At 37.2% G+C, this 20,314-nt stretch overlaps 2 protein-coding genes across 2 annotated transcripts; both read right to left on the reverse strand.

The window, feature by feature from the left end:
• Nucleotides 1–7,275: 7,275 nt before the first annotated feature.
• Nucleotides 7,276–8,504, reverse strand: LOC130590250 (uncharacterized). The gene is made up of 2 exons (XM_057392312.1): nucleotides 7,571–8,504; nucleotides 7,276–7,283 (listed from the first exon to the last, which is right to left on the reverse strand). Exons 1-2 carry the CDS (start codon nucleotides 8,502–8,504, stop codon nucleotides 7,276–7,278), a joined length of 942 nt encoding a protein of 313 aa, XP_057248295.1.
• A 9,824-nt stretch (nucleotides 8,505–18,328) lies between these two features.
• On the reverse strand, nucleotides 18,329–19,990 carry LOC104904941 (UDP-glycosyltransferase 84B2). The gene has a single exon (XM_010693367.4). The coding sequence runs from the start codon at nucleotides 19,852–19,854 to the stop codon at nucleotides 18,358–18,360; it is 1,497 nt and encodes a 498-aa protein (XP_010691669.1). The 5' UTR covers nucleotides 19,855–19,990; the 3' UTR covers nucleotides 18,329–18,357.
• Between the last annotated feature and the right edge of the window lie 324 nt (nucleotides 19,991–20,314).

Below are 20,314 nucleotides of genomic sequence, written 5' to 3' on the forward strand. Positions count from 1 at the left end.
CTTGGGCTATTACACTATAAGTTATGGTGTAACTGTTACACCAAAGAATTTATGTAAATTTCGTTAATGAATAGAGGGCCCAATTTGTTTGTTTGTAGCCCAAGGCCTTCATTAGGACCTTAATAATTGAACCACCCTTGATCTTACATGAGATGAATTTCAATTACCGATTGAGATTACTTTTTACTATTATATGAAGCTATTTAGAGATTGTATAATACTCTTTCAGGATATGAAAGATTGGCATGAATAATCCCACCTTTACATGGTCTTCTCAAAATGATCATAATTTATACATTTTAATAATATGGGAATAGTCCTAACTTTAGAGAATGTCTTCCTCAATTAGGCCTAATTAAATAACTTACAATGAACAAAAAAAGGGATTATTCCCAAATAATTGAAAAGTGAAACCATTTTAAGATAGTCACATAAAGTAGATATTATGTATTCCTATAATTTTCTTCAGTTTGTTAATTAAGGCATTTGTTTTTGGAATATTTGATGGCAAGAATCCCACCTTTCACCAATCTTTCCAAACAGTCACAACTTTCATAAAATTGGGAATAATCTCAACTATGATCAATGTCTCCCCAAACTGGACCACTTTAACCAACCTGATTGACTGGTTAAAAACACTTGTTGACCTAACTCGACCCACCCCGCCCCCAAAACCACCCTTCCCCTTCCATCATCCCACCCCTGCACCAACTCCCCCTGTCCCAAGTCCTCTCATTCCTATCCCGTCTCCTTCCATCATCCCATTAACGCTTGCAACAACTCCCCCTCATCTTCTCCTTGCTTCGACCCATTTTTCAGATGAAAAATCCAACTCCGCCATCATCTTCTCTCTCCTTTAGAAGCCAACTGCTCGTTCTCTCTATCCCTCTTTCCTTCCTCTCTCACCATCATCCCATTCTTACCTGCTTTTTTTGGCTTTTTCCCTCTCTCTTCGCGTACTCCAAAAACCTTCTATTCCTCTCTCGGTGGTCTAGTGTGCAATGGAGTTTCGTCGGAAACAGCAAACCTACCGACTTTGATGCTAGCTCATGTCTTGTACCACGCAACACGGATGATTCGGTGCGTGACCGGAGGGAGGTTTGAAACATAAGGTGGTAGTGGACGTAAATGCACTAGGGTTTGAGTCTGTAGATTTAGGTTTTAATATAGTGGTGGGTGGGGCCTTTTGTGGGTAGTTAAGGTGAGGGTGGGGGTAGGCTTGGGTTTGGGTGTTGTGCGGTGGTGGGGATGGTACGGTGGTGGTTGGACGAGTGTAAAGGGTGTTGTACTTTTGGTTTTAGTGGATGGTGGTGGTGGGGGCTAAGGTAATTGGGTGAAGGAAGTGGGTTTAAGGAGTGCAGGTTAGTGGAAAGGAGGTGGTGGTGGAAGGGGATGGGAGGGGGAGGTGTGTTAACTTTTTTTTCCTTTTAATTTACAAATTAACATAATTAGATTTAAGTGTTTAATTAAGAATTTAGTTTTAAACACATCAAATCAGTTAGAGGTGATCAAGATTAGTCCGACCCGACCCGCGACTTTGGCCCGAAACGGGTCACTTTTTTTGGTTAAAGCCCGGTCCGACCCATGATCACTTCTAAGATTAGTTCTTAATGACATACTGATTAGGATATTAAACCTGCATTTGCAGGTTACCAACATGTAATGATCCATTTTGGACAAACACACCCCAAAGATCGAATTATTCCCAAATTTTGAAAAGGTGGAGTATTTTGGAAAGATCGTCTAAAGGTGAAATTATTCTCATCAAAAAATCCTCTGTTTTTTCATTTAAACCACCGAAAAAGTGAAAAAAAATAAGGGGACGTTTGGTTCACAAAGGGGTAAGGGTAAGGGTTTAAGGAATGGAGCGGAGGAGAATAGAAAGCAGACCCTTAAATTTACTTGGTTGTTTGTTTTGAAATAGGTAAAGAAAATCCTAATATATCACCACCCCTCCTCCACCACACCACCACCACCACAATCTATCTTTTAAATTAAACAGCCTTGTCGCCTCCCCCTTCCGCTCTTCGCCTGCATCGACCCCCTTCCCCTCTTCACAGCCGTCGACCTCCTTCCTCAACTACCATGTTTTACATATGCACACACATTTCAAAAACGAAACCCCACAAAACCCGACCACCTACAAACACCACCACACCAAAAGAGGAGAAGAGTTTTTGCACAGGTTTTTCGGTGGTGACGGTGGTTTTCGGGGGTCATGGTGACCGCAAATAAGGTAGTTTTTAGGTGGCCATGGTCGATTTTCGGCGGCTGGGTGATTTTTTGGTGGTCATGGTGGGTTTTTGGGGGTGGTTGGGTGGATTTTGGGTGTGTGAGGGTGGATTATCTTAGGTGGTGAAAAATTTCCAGTGGATGTTGGTGAGTTTTCCAGCGTGGAGGTGAATTTTGGGTTGTGTTGGCGGTTGGGTTGGGTAGTTGTGGGGTGTTTGTAGAAGTGAGATGGGTGGTCAAAGGGTTTTTTTTCTTACTCCTGTTTCTAAGTGGAAGGAGTAGGGGAATCAAAGTAGAGGGATTTGGGATAATGGAGGGAAAAGGGAGAAACAACCCCCCTCCCTCCCAACCAAAGCCAATCAATCTACTGTCTTTTTCTTTCTTGTAACCCCATAACCAAACATCCCCTAAATAGAGTGAAGGGAACTAAAGGTAAAGAAAAAGGTGAAAGGAAGGAATGAGAGTAAAAACAAAAGAGAGATGTATCAATTTAATGATTCAACTAACTATCTAAGAAAAAGACTAAAAGAGAGTCCGCTGTCTTAATATTAAAAATAAATTACACTTAAATTGCACAATGTTCCATACTACACTCCTGTATGATATTTTCTCCTATGTACACTATTTGAAGCTTTAGCTTTCAAGTCCCACCTCTATTTTGTCCGGGGCTTAGCTATTTAACGTTTAAGTGGAGACAACCAATAAAAGTGTTAGAATAATTGTATCTTTTTCTAAAACATGACATTGTAACTTTATCATTTCACTGTAAGCAATAGATGAGTTTCCACACATTTGAATTTGACTCTATAATTATTTATTGATCGTGGCCTATTTGTTGCCTCGTTTTCGATCTTCCTAAAAGAATTGCTCCATTATACAAAAGCGAAGCTGTCAATATTAGGCAAAAAGAAAGGGAAGTATCTTACACTTATTTTTGTGAAACGTCCAAAGTTATTGTTAAAATAACGCAAAACAAGTCATTCTTATACGGTAGAAAGTCACATCATCTCAAAATAATACATCCAAGATCCTTTCAGACATCTTGGCGGATTGCAACGTTAGTGGAGTATATGCGGTGTCTATCATAAAATCTCCACGAAGTTTGATTAAATGATCAGAATCTAATTATCCAGAAGCTTAACCAAGCAGCAAATTGGTGAATAAATCGCAGACATTTGAATTTTTTTTCTCCCTTGATCTTAGATGACATAGATTTTTTTATTAGGAAAGATAATTGGTTTGAAAATCAATCAGTACCAGGCTACTAGCTTGTAGCGCACACCAACTCAGAAGATGGTTACAAGGCTAAACAGACGAGAATTATATGGGCCAACATATAATTGGGATGAGAATTCGAACCCTGGGTAATGTCCTGGAATTTGGGGTGCTACTACACGAGCTACCATCTCTCTCTCTCTTAAATAATATAGATGGTTTAGTGCTCTGTATATATTTTGAATAATGATGCTTCAAGTATTTTCCTTATGAGCAGATTCTCCTAATTAATGCTTTATATATTTTTTTCTTACTATTTATGAAAAAGAAGTATTAGACTCTCATAATCAATTGTATATTACATTGTTCAATTGACAAGCTTAAAGCAAAATAGTGGAATGACCTAAAAGAAATAAAAAGTAAGACAATAAAGTCTTAAAACTATGTCCTTGTAGGAATAAAGACGGGTAATTGGAACAAACTTAGCTTAAACAAATTGTAGCGTGAATTATCACTATTTTAAAGTTGAATAATTTACCTCATTACGTACACACGACCTTTTGGGAACCAATCACCAAGGTTATATCACTAGTATATGACGACTGCATAGAGTAAACTTAGCTTAAACGAAGTCGTTACGTGAATTCATATTGTGCTAAAAGTTGAATTTTCCCCGTTACGTTTACCTAACCTCTTGAAAATCATGTACACTAATACTTTCCCTGCAATATACGAATAATAAGTATGCTATTATCTTCAATACAATGATGTGTACACCCATTTTGATCCATTGTTTATAGGAGGTCGATCATTACGATGGGTTATAATGTCATCTAGGATAGAGGAGGTCTTGGCTAACTTATTTTTTATAATGACATCTAGGATAGAGGAGGTCTTGTCAAACTTTTTTTTTTTTTTTTTTTGACGGGAAATATCAGCTTTCATTCATGAGACTCCAAATCAGCCTCAACAAGAGGCATTACATCAACTGGTACTTCCTCAATCCACACACGCATGCTACTGAAATTACGACTCAGATGGGCTAGTTTGTGAGCTACTTGATTCCCATTCCTACCTACATGATTGAAGGAAAGACTACAGCAAGCTTTACCAAGATTTAAAATGTCAGCAACTAAATTTCCAAAGCTGGATACTTCTAAGACACCTTGTTTTAAACTCTTAATGAGATTCAAACAATCAGATTCCAGTGTTAAGTTCCTCAGACCCGCGTCGATGGCAATTTCTAGTGCGTGTCTGGCAGCTAAAGCCTCTGCTTCATCAATTCCATAACCACCCTCTATCAGCATTGAGGTGGCAGCCAGTACATCACCATATTCATCTCGCATTATGGCCCCACATCCCACTTTACCATCGTTGAAGAGCGCCGCATCCGAATTCACCTTATAGCCTCGTCCTTCCGGTGGTTTCCATTGGTTTTCCACTTGCGTTTGCGCTAGTGTCTGCCCGAGACTCAGATCATTAGCTGCTTGGAATTCCCACACACTATCTACAGCTTTGTTCAGAACATCCTCCACCGAAATTTTTTTCTGGTCAAAGACCCATTTGTTTCTTCTGAGCCAAACCCCCCACATGATGCACCAAAACAAATTCCACCAGACCTCGTCTTTAGCATCTCTTGCCAAAGTTTCACACCATTGTTTCACAGATTTGTGTTCACCTTGCTGCACTACTAATCTGAGAGGCGAGACATACCACATCCTTCTTATTTCCTCACACTCGAATAGAGTATGGATGGTAGTTTCTCTTTCTTCACCACACATGGGACATCTCACTTCCTCTGTTAGGCCCCGCATTCCTAAGTTCGCCCTTACTGCTACTCCATTGTGAATTACCCTCCATCCAAATTGTTTTATTTTGATGGGAATCTTGGCATCCCAAATTCTCTTCCATATACCCGTGCTTGCTTGAGCCGATGTAGAAGCTAGCTCTTGCTTCTTCCTACTTAACTCCATGTAGTAAGCGCTTCGGACCGTGAACTCACCTTTCTTAGAGTAGTGCCACGCCCATTGGTCACGGCAATCAGTACGAGGTAGAGCAATACTCTTTATGGCAGAAATCTCCCATGAGGAAAAGAGTTGGTGTAGCACATCATTTCGCCAGTTTCCTTCTTCAATTAATTCACTCACCATCACTGGGCCTCCATCATATGTATTCCTTCTAGTCAAAACCCGGAAGTTTGGTAAACTAGGCACCCAAGGGTCCGCCCATATGTCCACTGAGTTTCCTGAACCCACCACTTTTCGCATTCCACGTCTCACCAACTCACGCGCAGATAATATGGATTTCCATGTGTAGCTCGCTACTGGACTTTCCTTAACATTCATAAAGCTGGAATGTGGGAAATATTTGTGTGCAAGGGTTTTCGCCATCAAGGAGTGAGGATATTTAATGATGCGCCAAGCTTGTTTCGCCAAAAGGGCCTTGTTGAACACTGCGAGATTACGCATTCCCAACCCGCCTTCTTTCTTTGGTGCATACATCTTCTGCCACGCTACCCATGCCAATTTTTTTTCATCCTTTTTCTGTCCCCAGAAGAAACTCCTAAACATACTTTCCAACTCATTTAGTAAATTTGCCGGCAGAGCGAAACATTGCATTGCATAAGTTGGTATTGCTTGAGCTATGGCCTTAATAAGTACCTCCCTTCCCGCATGAGAAAGAAAGCCCTCTTTCCATCCTTTCAACTTCTTCAAAACTTTCTCCTGAATATGTCGGAAAACTTTTTTCTTTGACCCACTAACAAAAGTTGGTAGTCCCAGATATTTCCCATGATCCTCTACCGCCTTAAAAGATAACTTCGTCTGAAGCAAGTGTTGCTTTTCTTGATCAATGTTTCGGCTAAAAGAGACCTCAGATTTCTCCATATTCAGTTTCTGTCCCGAAGCAGCTTCATAAGTAGAAAGAATTTCCAGTACCTTATCTATTTCATCTTCATTTGCTCTCGTAAACAGTAAGCTGTCGTCAGCAAAAAATAAATGAGAAATTGCGTCCACTTTCTTTCCTATTTTTAGGCCATGAATTTCTTTCTTTGCTTCCGCATCTCTCAGTAAGGATGATAGGGCCTCTGCACATATAATAAAGAGAAAAGGAGATAGGGGGTCTCCTTGCCGGAGCCCCCTGGTGGGAGCAAAACTTCTTGTCGGCTGGCCATTAAGTAAAATAGAGAAAGAAGTTGATTTTACACAATCCATTATTAGGCGCACAAAAAGCTCCGGGAAACCCAATTTTATCATTACATTCTCCAAAAACTTCCATTCTACCCTATCATAAGCCTTACTCATATCCAGTTTGAGCCCCATGTAACCCACTTTCCCTGTCTTCTTCTTCCTCAGATAATGAAAACATTCATAGGCAACCAAGATGTTATCCGATATGAGTCTCCCCGGCACAAAACCACTTTGAGATTCATGTATGATGGTTGGGAGAACTTTTTTAAGGCGGTTGGCTAGAACTTTGGACAATATTTTGTACATGACATTACATAGGCTAATAGGTCGAAAATCCACCGGCGTTTCACACTCTTTTTTCTTTGGGATCAAGGCAATATACGTTTTATTCAGATCACCAATATTGGCACCATGGTTAAGTATATCCAAGATTTTCCCCGTAACATCATCACCCACAATATCCCAGAATTTCTGATAAAAGAGAGCACACATACCGTCAGGGCCAGGAGCTTTTGTGGGGTGCATGTGTTTCAGTGCATCAATGATCTCTTCTTTTTTAAATGGTTCCCCCAGCATCTGTTTTAAAGGGCTTGACAGTTTTTCCTGGATTATGTTTAGGACCGGATCCATCTCAACGTTCTCATTTGCCTGAAAGAGTGTATGGAAATGACGCACAAGAATTTCTGCAATATCCTCCTCTTTGTCGTACACCTCCCCATCTGCATCTTTGAGTCGTTTGATATTATTTCGTGCCACCCTTTGTTTAGCTTTAGCATGAAAAAATTTTGTGTTTTGGTCCCCATGCTTTAGCCAATCCTGACGACTTCTTTGTTTCCAAAATAATTCCTCTCTCAGTTCCAACTCATCCATTCGGGTATCAAAGGCTTTCATTTGAGCTATAGTGCTTTGAGTTGGCTCCTCGCACATAAGTTTACCCATTTGTTCTTTAAGCATTCGCATTTCTTTTGCAAAATCTCCGAACTTCGCCATACTCCATTCACGCAAATCACTAGCAATTCTTCCTACATTGACAGCTGCATCTCCGCCTTTCCTCCAGTTTGCCGCTATCACTTCACCACATTCTTCTTCCCTTGTCCACATCTCCTCAAATCTAAACAACCTCTTGTTCCTTTTTTTTCCACTCTGCGGCAGTTTTGTGCGAATACTAAGCAAAATCGGCAAATGGTCAGATCTTCTTTTTTCTAAATGTGTGACATAAGAGTGCCCAAACTTAGTTTGCCATTGTGAGTTCGCTAGGAAACGATCCAGTCGCTCTTGCAAGTTATGATCCCCACCTTGATTATTGGTCCAGGTAAATGGATGTCCCACGTAGTTCAAATCATACAGTTCACAATGATCACAAGCTTCCCGAAATAACTCCGCTTCTTCAAATCTAAAGTCTCCTCCACCTTGCTTCTCAACTGACCAAAGCATTAAATTGAAATCACCGCCGCAAAGCCATGGCATACTCTCTCTATTGTGCAAAGTTTTAAGCAGAGCCCCCGTCTTCGCTTTGTTTTCAGTTTCAGGAAAGCCGTAAATTCCCGTGAATCTCCATGTCATTCCTCCCTCGGCATTTACAATTGAGTCAATATGGTTTGTTGAAAAAGACAAAATAGTAATATCCCAATCTTCACGCCACAATAAGCACACTCCTCCTTTCCTACGTCGTCCATCTCCCACACAGTCCACCACAAACATCCCTCGAAAATTTAATCGTTTTTTGACACGCTCCATTTCATAGCTATGGAGTTTGGTTTCTTGTAAAAATACCAGTTGGGGTTTCTCGTTGATCACAACACGCCTAAGCGCATTGACTGCCGGTATAGACCCCAAACCCCGGCAGTTCCATGAAAGCACGTTACTCATTGATCACCAAGGGCCCAGGAGGTGGGGCCCGCCACTGTTTCAGTAGTTTCATTCTGCATTTGTTTGCTTAGAGCATTACCATCCAACCCTATCTTCTTTTTAATTCCACAGTTCTCCCCCTCCCTCAATTCAGATCCTTCTTGTTCCTCCTCCCTATCTTTTCGTCTCTGCCCAACCAATACCAGTTCATCTTTAACCCCTTCCCTTTCCTTTCTGGGGATTCTATGCCATCCTCTCTTTTTTTCCACAGGATGGTCCATTTCCACTTTTCGATGTATCGTAACTTCACTGGTATGTGGAGCATCTTCCACATCCTCATGTTGCCTAGTATCCTTTTCTTTCAATACACACTCTCCTTCTTCTCCTCCCCTACTATGCATGGTGTGGTGTAGATCATCTTTATCAATTAATCCCACGTCTCTCATTCTCCCTGCAACCTCCTGCATCGCTTCATGAAGTTCCTTCGAAACTCTCCCCTTTGGTTTGGTAATGAAAAGAGCCCGAGCTTTTAGTCCTCCCCTTTCCCTCCCTTCCTCCTCCTCTCTTTTATTGCTTTTCCACGGGGAGGCTTTTAACCAACCCCCATACCTTAGTTTCTGGTCTTCCTCCTCCCTATTCTCCATGCAGTCCTTCAGCCCGTGTCCCATTAGTCCACAACAGTAACAGAATAATGGTGGACGCTCGTATTTCACTTCAAAAACCTCCTCTACCCCTCCCCGCATTTTAACTTTGATATTTTTCATTAGAGGATTTCGTACATCGACATTTATACGAAGCCTGATAGACTTATCTATCCCCATAGACCCCGAGTTATCTACCTTAATGAAAGTTCCAATCTTTCTTCCGATGGCTTCAACATTAGTTAGGTTCAGACGACCTTTAAAGGGTAGGTTATATACTCTAACCCACATAGGTAATGCAAAAAATTCCATATCAGACGGTTTAACATTACCTTGAATATCATCAAAGATTATAGCATGTTTGTCGAAATGCCACGGTTGACCTTCCACAACTCGTTGTTTGTCACGCCAATGGTGGAACTGAAAAACGAAAGTGTTGTCTCCAATAGAACTTATATCCAATCCATGGGATGGTTGCCAAACACTTTTCATGGTTGTCATAAAAGCGTTCGCATTGATCGATCTTCTCGTCCATAATTTACCCACCAGCCCTAACTCCATTCTTGCTTCCTCCTCCTCCTCGCCATCGTCATTCCACTCCACCACATCTTCCTCCTCCGTGGGGGAGTCAGCGGGAGTTTTCGCTGCTTCCCCTAACACTCTTTTTTGTAACCCTAATACTTCTATTTGTGATTGTTGAACTTCTCTCTCACTCCTAGGTCCCGAAGTGGAAGCCATGACTAGGCTTACACTGATCTCGAGGCAGCCACGAGCAAAATCTCACACCTGATGAGAAACCCTAGGAAAATCGCCTAGAAAACCCTCCCAAGGAAACCTAGAGGGAACCGCTCATTGTACTTTTGTCAAACTTATTTTTATGTGTACTTGTGCGGTGAGTAGTGGCATCATATTTAGAAAATATATTTAGTAGGGTCAAAATAAAATTGATGAAATTCAAAGAGATCAAATAGTTAAATATATAAGGAAATACACCAAGATTTCAAAAAAAAAAAAAATAGGAAAAAATTCCATACTTTTTAAATTCGAGTGGAGTCAATTGACCCCACAACTTGCTACGTGGCTCCGTCACTCGCGGTGAGGCATCTAAATTGTCACCATTCTGAAATAAATTTTTGTTGTGATTGAGTAACTTTGACAAAATTGTGGAATCTTAACTCGAACATATGATAATTTTTTGGGACAAGTCCCCTACCAGCCTTGGAACATTCTCTAATAGGAAGTAATCATGTAATGTGTCATTAATTACTTATTATGTCATGCATTATTTGATCTAACCGATCAAATATTTTAGTAACAATATTAGGTGGATTATATGGCTTCAGAAAAAAAAAATGGTGGATAATGCGATAACGTTTACATAATAGTATCGGTTAGCTTCCTTTACAAACAAAATACAGCTTTCTGTGCAAAGTGGGAAGAATCTAATTCGCAATTGTTCTGTTAACTCCTGCATTTGTGAATCCAAGTTGATTATGTTTGTTTAATGTAAACGACATGCAAAATCATGCTTTACATGTTTTGGTGCTATGCTTTACAGTTTCTCATAGTAATAACAATTAAGATTGAGTGATTAAAGACAAACCATGTTATAGTTCCGGATGCACCGATACACCTTTTCTTTTTTTATTCCCTTGACCAAGGTGCACTACAAATCCTAAAGAATACACGCTGGCTAAATTATTAAGGGTAACACCCCCAAAAGATTACATTAAGGGTAAACCATGTTATAATAATTAGAGTTTTGAAGTAAAAAGAGAGTTTTAGACTACTTTTGGAGTTTTGACTAGTAAAAAATACTAAAAGGATGTTTGGTAAAAGAGAGTTTTAGATCAGAGAGTTTTGGAATAAAAACTCTCAAAATGAAAAAGCTCATAATGCTTTTTCTTTAGAGGATCAGGTAAAAATATGTTCAATGACTTTCTTACTTCTAATAATAATACTACACATATGTATTATAATGTCTATAAATATCATTTCACACAAACAACTGACAATGTATTTTTAGCAATCAGTTAATTGTTACCAAACACATTTATAAAAAAAAAAGGTTGTCAAATCAACAGTCAAATCCGCTGAACAAAAAGTTAAAACTCTAACAACAAACTTTTAACTCTAAACTCTAACAGCTAAACTCTATTTGTCAAACAAGGCCATAAAATTTAAAACCTCTCATTCAAGTAATACATCACATAATTACCAAAAAATGAACGTATATATAAACATACTTCCACCGTTTTAAAATCAGTGAAACACTTCTCTTGTTTATGTGAGAGCTTTATGAGTGAAGTATTTCACAATCGAACTATGATTTTTGTTGTCAAATTAGATGTTATATCACAATTCACAACTAAATCGTAAACAAATTAATGGAACACCACAATTAGAGAAAATATCTTTTAGAGTGAGATCATTTATATTATACTATATGCCAAATTGGTTTATGGTCGAAACTATTGAATTTCAATGATGAAAGTGTGTATTAAGTTTGATATAGAGACAAAATAGAGGTGGGTAATCGATTTGTCCTCCTATAAATTCTACCTTTTAAATTTAAGTACTTTTATTGATTATTTAAGGTTACTAATCTTATATATACACATAATTCGTGCGAAAGCATATAAAAATTTGTATAAAGATACAGTAGGCAACAATCATTGAAAGGATTGAAGAAAGAGAAGATTAAGGAAGGGAGAAGAGGTTGGAAAAACCCATAGTTTGTCTAGGATGTGTAAATCTTTGATTTGTTCATCTTCATATGAATAACTACTTTCATTTTTTATGGATGGATACATAATTTTTTTTTTCTCAAAATAACGCGGTCCATTTATGTTATATTCATAAAGTGGAGTTCTTTATATGAGCGCACCCAACATTATAGTTGGTGATTTGTTGCAATCTTTACCCATTTTATAATTGGTGTTGTGCTACACTCCAAATTATAATTGGTGTTATATAAGTCAATTTTAGAAAATTGTGGGGAAGATTAGTAATACCATGAAATCTCCAAAATTATGAAGGAAGAACATGAAATTTTGTAACAATTAACACGATTCACTGATCTGGACCACCTGTTCTTACATCACACCACAAGAGGGCAAAAGCTCATTCAAATTTGACAATTTTCATATTTAATTTCACCCATATGCTCTGATATTATTGGCTAATTATCCACATTATTAGTTCTTCCATTCTATCTTGCCACCTTGGGTTGGGTTGGAGCCTACACTAGTGGAACGTGGGGGCTCAAATTACAAATATTTGGTGAAATGTAACAACAGTCAGCTTCATTCAATAACGGTTTTTGTGATTATAAGGGAAAAGTTGGCTTACTTTATGCCTGGAATATTCATTAATCATTATGATTGTTTTTCATAGGAATGATAAAAGTAAAATCGAAAAAGTATTTCAGTGGAATGCGTCTTATTTGTAATATGTTATATCATAACGTATTGTATATATAATATAATGACATAAATTTTAAGAAAAATGACATGGACTATACAAATAATGACATGAATCTCATGTCATTTTGTCATTAATTTTTTCTCATTTGAGGTCTTTTTACAAAATGAGCGGAATTTATAAGTTGTTACACCATAAATTATGTTGTAACGATTACATCCAATAATTTGTGATTTCTATATATCTCCTAATTAACTACTAACATATATTCTTAAAACTAAAAGCAAAAATGTTGTATTAAATTTTTCCTTTAATGTTCATTATTTTCTGTTTTTATATCCTAATCTATGGAATTTAGGACAATAATATGAGCTGTATATATAATCATTATCCAATAATCTATGGAATTATGGTTGATGGCTAGTTTTGCATGCAGATAATAGAGTTCATTTAATAATTATTGCATGTATTGTTGGGTGTCTGATGTCTCACATGACCGAAGAATCTTTTGATTATTTGACAATTGACATACCACCTGTTTGGGCCCAAGCTAAACAAGGCCAACACGCCAAAGTAAAATAACGAAAATCCAGAAAGGAGCACATTTTAGATTATCTACTCACTCTGTATAACTATAATATTATAACACTATAAAAAAAAAATTATCTTTCATTATATATTAGTAAAAATTATAACTTATTAAATTAATAATTGAGACAAATCAAACAAGAATTCAACATGACTATATTATAAATTGAGAATATTTTTTTAAATATGAATAGTGTCAAAATTTCAAGTTAAAAATATTTTTTTTAAAAGATAGTTTTTCCACCAAGTATTCGAGTTTTCGGAAAATTCACCAAGTACCCTCACACTTTGCAAAATTCACCAGGTACCCCCGAATTTCATGGAATACATCAAAATGTCCTTAATAATTCACGACGGTTAACTCCGTAGTCATTAACCCTAATTTTTTTGTTTTAAACCCTAATTAACTCCCTTCCTCTCCCTAACTCCTAACCCTAACCACCACCACCTCATCCCTCCAACCATATACCTCCCCCTTCCCCCTCAACCGTCGCAACCACCCATGCAGACTCCCTACCACCCTACCCCATCACCCTCGCAACCCGCACCATCCCCCTTCAATTTCTGCATCCCCCACCCCTCTTCCACCCCTTTCAAATTTCCGCAACCCCCACCCCCTCCTCCCCTCCCCCATTAAATGCTACTACAATACTTTCTCTGTTTCACAATGCATGTATCATTTTTCATCTAAGCACTATTCATCAACCAAATTTGACGATATCTCTCTCACCATTATGTGAGAAAACACATCATCAACCGGTATTTTATTAAATCCAAATCGGTGCGAGAATTTCATATATCAACTTTTTCTTATAATTTTTACTTATATACGACTAGAGATATTAATGTCCAAAAAGTGTGTTGGAGTACGTGAAAAAGCAAATGATACATGTATTATGAAATGAAGTTAGTATAATATAATACTAGCATTTTTTGCACGCTATGCGTGCATGTCCTCTTAACTTTTTTGATTTTCTCAATTAGTTATTAATCAGTGTTACAAAAAATTTGATTTGTAAATCTATTTTTAATTATTTTTAATTTTTTAACTATATTTTTCTTAAATTAATGCTTCATTGGTTTTTTAGTTATATGTTCATCATTATTCAAATATATTATCGAGAGAAAGAAATATACAGTAGAAGAAAGTTTGTGCTCAAATAAAGTGTAAAAAAATTTGTGTAACGGGTTCAATCGCCGAAAAGAGGTTGATTTACCTAATAGAGATTAATGAAGAATATAGGTTTTGAAATATTATGAGCATAATTATTAATATAAAATATAAAATTTATATTTTTTCTTCTAATTGCGTCAATCAAATTATATTGTCATTTTAATTTTTTAATAGAGTTTTCACACATAGGTAAGAAGAGGAAATCATTCTCCTTAATTTAATATTTAATTAAAATTTCAAATTCAATTATGTTATTAACTTGTTCAATATATATGGCAAGTAGGAGGAAAAAAAGGTTATTTAAGTTATATGACAATTTAAATTCATCCCGTTTGGTAGTCGTTAATGAATTGCGGTAATGGTAATGAATTTTAAGTGTAATTTTATTAGGGAAGCACCCTTAAAATCTCTATGGGGAGGCATTTTTTCTCCATAAGCAAGCAATCTCACCCATAAACTTGTGTTTTTGTCTCCAAGGGGAAGCAATTTTCATTACCACTCATTACCACCTACAAGGTGGTATTAGATGGAAATGGAAATTCAAGAAGGAAAGTGGACACTTTAGGATAAATTAGCATTACCATGGGAATGGACAATGATATTTTTCACAAATTTAGACACAAATTCATTCCCATTACCACCATTTATGACCAACCACCAAACGGACCATAAGGGTATATTAGACTTTTTAAGTGTGGACACCATCTTCCTCCCCCGTCACTCATATAATAGAGATAGATACATCAACAAGAAACAAAAATGATAAAAAAAAACAACAAACAAGCAGATGGACGATATATGTGGAAAGAATGATATGGGCGATAATGAACGTAAATGGAAAAGAAATGAAAGCATAAGCTCTTCACCTGTAAAATGCGTCTAATGGGTTACATTAGTTTTGGTTTAGCTATACGGGTCGAATAGTAAACGGGTTGGGTTATATAGGTCCCTGGTGAACTAAATGCCAAAATATGGGTCAATAACATATTTTTTGTGCCATTTTCTCTCTACTTCAAAAATGAGTGAAATGTTTTTATAAATTATAATAACGGTGTTATCATTAGAATTTCATAATAATCATATATGCAACATATAATAAGTTAAACTAATATAATTGCTAGATTCAAGAAAACTCCTCAATTTGGAGTGAAGAATGATCATTGATCAATATTTATAATTTACGATCTAAGAATAAAGTATATCCTAAAGTACATCGTATTGTATCAATAATAACTAAAATTATATTGACAATGGTAATGGGGAAGAACTAGTGAGCTTGCGGTGGAACCTATCAAGTGAACAACTGATCCAATGAGACTCAAAAGTCGATGTAGTAGATTTTCTATGATATATTTTCAAAAATAAGAAACTTTAAAATATATTCAAACTGACCCGCTTCAATCGAAGCCTATAAACTCTTCGATGGGTTTTCCGTGGTGTTTTTTCTTTTTGGTGTGAAAAAAAAACAGGGATCACCAATTTATCATTTTATTGTTCAGTTCACTTTGATCTTCAAAACATTATGATAGTCTGAAAAAAGTAACCAATAATAAACCAAAATTTGTTTTTTCAGCTCAAATAGTTGTGTCCCATGTTAAAACCAAACATTAGCTATATGGGTCCAATAGCTTTGGTTAACTTCATGTCTCGAGTCGGAAACGCCTAGTGTTGTGGTTCAAGTGTATTAGGGTTCAAGTTGATTAACTTTTTGATGACAAGCAGGGGCGGATCCATAATTTTTGGTTTGGGAGGGGGCCTTCATCAGTATAACTTATCAATTACTAAATCACATAAAGTAATAAGTAGTCTGTCATATGTCTAGTACACTGAATCATCAATCATTTATCACAATACTACTTCATCTGTTTCATAATACTTGCTACACAGAAAAAGTGAGGAGGTTTTATAAAAATAGAGAGAGAAAGTGGGAGAATTATAACAAGTATTATGAAACAGAAGAAGTTTCAAAGATATTGTATCTTTATAATTGTGAGGACTTAAGAATGGATTTTGGAATTAAATAATGATTAGAGTTGGATTCTCTTTATAAAAAAACAAAAGTGGTTCCTTGTACTCTAAAGATAAACCTAATGAATCAAAAGAACATTTTTCTAAGTTAGACCAAAAGATATAAGCAAGATGGATGAATAATTTTAAAAAGGAAAAAGAAAAATTAGAAGAAGAAAGGTTAAGAAGAAATAACAAAGTAAGTAATGAGCATACTCTGCGGATTCAAACCAGCACGATCCACTTATTACTGAGCCACTCCCACCACATATTATCTATGCGGTCATTAACTTTTATTGTTACAAAAAATGGGCAAAAAAGCCCAAAAACAGGAACTCTATTTTACTTTGGGAAGACCTAGACCACCCAAGCCCCTTACTAGATCCGCCTCTGATGACAAGTTTGATTGCACTTCATCCCTACCTAAAAAGTTAGACCTACTATGTATTCATAGTCTACAAATATAACCAAATCAAGTCAACACATTCACTATAAGTTGATTTCATGTATTAGCAATAATAATTACCACTAGTGGAAAAATGAAGAAGGGCTGCGCTAAAAAAGGCATGTAGGGCTGCGCTTTTTGACAGCAGCCCTTTCAGTAGCAGCCCTTCACTTTTTAAGTAGGGCTGCGCTAGAAAAGCGCAGCCCTTAAGCTAGAAGGGCTGCGCTAGTTAGGAAAAAGCGCAGCCCTTCTAGCCCAGAAGGGCTGCGCTTTTTCCTAACTAGCGCAGCCCTTCCTACCAAAAAAAAAAATTTTTTTTTTTTTGTCATTTTTTTACTCATAATCTCACATTTTCTGAAATTAAACAGAAGAGAAGAGAAACGAAACGAAACGAAAATACTAAACCCAAAACAATAAAAAGAATGAAACGAAAATGAAAAAAAGGAACAAAAACTAATATACAAAGAGAAGTATACAATAAGTATACAAGAAGTATACAAGAACATTAATCAAAATAAACAAAGAGAAGTATACAAGAATAACATTAATCAAAATAAACAAAGAGAAGTATACAAGAATAACATTCAAAACAAAGAGAAGTATACAAGAACATTAATCAAAACAAAGAGAAGTATACAAGCAAGAACATTAATCAAAACAAAGTGAAGTATACAAGAACATTAATCAAAATATATAAACAAAGAGAAGTATACAAGAACATTATAGATCTGAAAAAATACAAGAACTACAACCTAATAATGTTTAAATACATAAAACAAAACCCAAATACATAATTTAAAGGAAAAAAAAATTTCGGAAAAACTTAAAATGGCTATTTGGAGGCTTAAACGAACTCGGATGGCTTAAAAAGCCTAAACATCACCGCAAAGCAGTGACTTTGACTTGTTGGCTCGTTCCGCTTCCGAAAAGGTATCACAATAGGCAATCGGACTCCGTCGTCATGTTTAGTGCAAATCGGAAAAACTTAAAATGGGTTTTTGAGACAAATGTTTATGGGAGTTTTTGAGAGAGGAGAGAGATGAGAGAGAAGAGAGGGTGAGAGATAAGGAGGAAAGGAATAATGAGGGACGTGAGAGAGGAGAGAGAATGAGGGATAATATATTTGACGAATCCCCGCTCAATATTTCAAAGCGCGCGATTCCGAAATTTCAAAATTTTTCGGGAAGGGCTGCGCTTTTTTAAAAAAGCGCAGCCCTACTAAGCAGAAGGGCTGCGCTTTTTAAAAAGCGCATCCCTTCACTTAGTAGGGCTGCGCTTTTCAAAAAGGCGCAGCCCTTCTTACCTACAGAAGGGCTGCGCTTTTTTGAAAAAGCGCAGCCCTACTAGTGAAGGGCTGCGCCTTTTTTAAAAAGCGCAGCCCTTCTTCTTAGTAGGGCTGCGCTTTTTTAAAAAAGCGCAGCCCTTCACTAGTAGGGCTGCGCTTTTACGAAAAGCGCAGCCCTTCCTGCGCAGCCCTTTATGTTTTTTCCCCTAGTGTACATACAACGAAATAGTAATTAGTGAGAATGGCTAGTGTATGCTACTAGCATAAACTAAAGGTTACATCTCTACAACATACAATTTAAACCTTTATTCTCAAACACTTTGGCTTTCCATAGAAGAAGAATTCACATTACATTCTATACAAGAGGAAGTCCTAATGATATCATCAATGAACTCTTGAACATTCCGATCCGATGAGCCGCCACCGGCCACCGCACCCCTAGCGGTGTCCTTCCACCGTGCTGCCTTGGCCCGAATCTCCGTTGCTTGTGGACCATCCATGATGTCCTTGATGCACTCCCCAATAGTCTCACTTTTAACATCCCCTTCATCATTAGGCCACAATCTAATCCCAACACCTAAAACCTCAACCATAAGCTTAGCATTTGTTGGCTGATCAGTCCACAGAGGATAAGCAATGATAGGAACTCCAACACTAATAGTCTCCAACATAGAATTCCACCCACAATGTGTTAAAAAACAAGCAATAGATTTATGTGACAAAACCAAACTTTGGTGACACCAAGGTACAACTACCCCATGTTCCTTAGTTTCATTCAAGAATCCCTCAGGTAATTCTCCTGCACCTTCTGGTACAGGATAATTGGAAGGTTTCACCACCCAAAGAAATGACCTCTTACTCTTCTTCAACGCGATTGCAATACTCTCCATTTGTTTCTTCGAAAGGACTACTAAACTACCAAACGACACGTAAATAACAGAATTAGGCTCCTTTTGATTAAGCCACTCGATGCATTGATCATCGGCTTTCCACATATCTATTCCTACAAAATCGCGAACTTCATGATCTTGGCCTAAGAGTTTCAATGGGACTAATGGACCAACGGCCTTAATCATGACGAATTTAGACATAGAATCAATCACTTCTTTTTCAAGCTCATAGAAAGAATTAGCCAAAACCCACCTTAATTTATGGATGTTTTTCAAGGCTTCAAAAAATGCTTTTGTTATACTCCCAAAAGGACTATTAGGGAGCACAAAAGAAGGAAGATCACAAGTTTGTAACAATGGTAAGCCTGGTAATTGCACGCTCTTCTTAGGGTCTTCTTTTGTAGGAAAATCATGAGCATTATTATAGAAGCTATGATAGATTGCAAAGAGTGTACAAGGTTGAATCCACAGCATGCTACATGGTATTCCTACTTGGCTTGCAACATCAGCAACCCATGGAACAAAAGGATTGTTGATTATGCATGAGAATTTTTTAGGCCTAATATTGTCACAAGCTAGGGATGTAATAAGGTTTGTTAAATGTATTGGACCAGCTTTGGCTAGTGTGTCCATGTATATATCTAGGTTGTTCTTCCTGTCATACTCTAGACTAAGCCCATCGGAAAAGAACACGATATCGATCCCCGAAATTGCGGGGATCTCGTCAGTGATGGTGGTGGTGCCGATGTCCGTATGGTGGTGCTTGATTATACGGTGGCGGAAAGTCTCAGTGGTTGCAAGAGTGACATGAAGGCCTTTGGTTTGTAAGTGTTTTCCTAGCCTAAGAAAGGGGTTGATGTGACCTTGGGATGCAAATGCTACCATCAACACATGAATTGTTTGATTTTCTAACTCCATAAGATTATAAGAATGAAGTTGGATGAGTAAGGAAGGTAGCAAATGTGTTTTGAGAGAATGGCAGCAAGAAGCATAAAGGATAAGTGCACTTATTTTTGAGTGTTTATATGGCCCTAATTAACTTAATGAATCAATATATTATTGCACCAACAAGTGGTGTGTGAATAAATTGAAGTAGATCTTTTTGCTCTAAGGTGGACCAAAATAGCTCAGTTGGGAGATTCCTTTTATAAGTTTATTGTTTGTATTGGAAAGATTTGTTTTTTACTAATTTTATGTAAGTAGATGAGAAGAAGGATCGTATTTAATTAATACCTCTCACAGAATGATTAAGGAAGCATTATACAAATATATTAAAAGGCGTTTCTAAATTAGAAATGACATAGTATAAGTTTCGATTTCCCGTGACATCAAGTTTATAAACTAATGTTTTAACCACTAAACCAAATTGTATTTAGTC

This window comes from Beta vulgaris, chromosome 9, assembly GCF_026745355.1.
Source record: "Beta vulgaris subsp. vulgaris cultivar EL10 chromosome 9, EL10.2, whole genome shotgun sequence".
NCBI lineage: Eukaryota > Viridiplantae > Streptophyta > Magnoliopsida > Caryophyllales > Amaranthaceae > Beta > Beta vulgaris.

Coding starts and splice junctions, on each gene's coding strand:
- LOC130590250 (XM_057392312.1), bottom strand. CDS start 8,504: ATGAGTAACGTGCTTTCATGGAACTGCCGGGGTTTGGGGTCTATACCG.
- LOC104904941 (XM_010693367.4), bottom strand. CDS start 19,854: ATGGAGTTAGAAAATCAAACAATTCATGTGTTGATGGTAGCATTTGCA.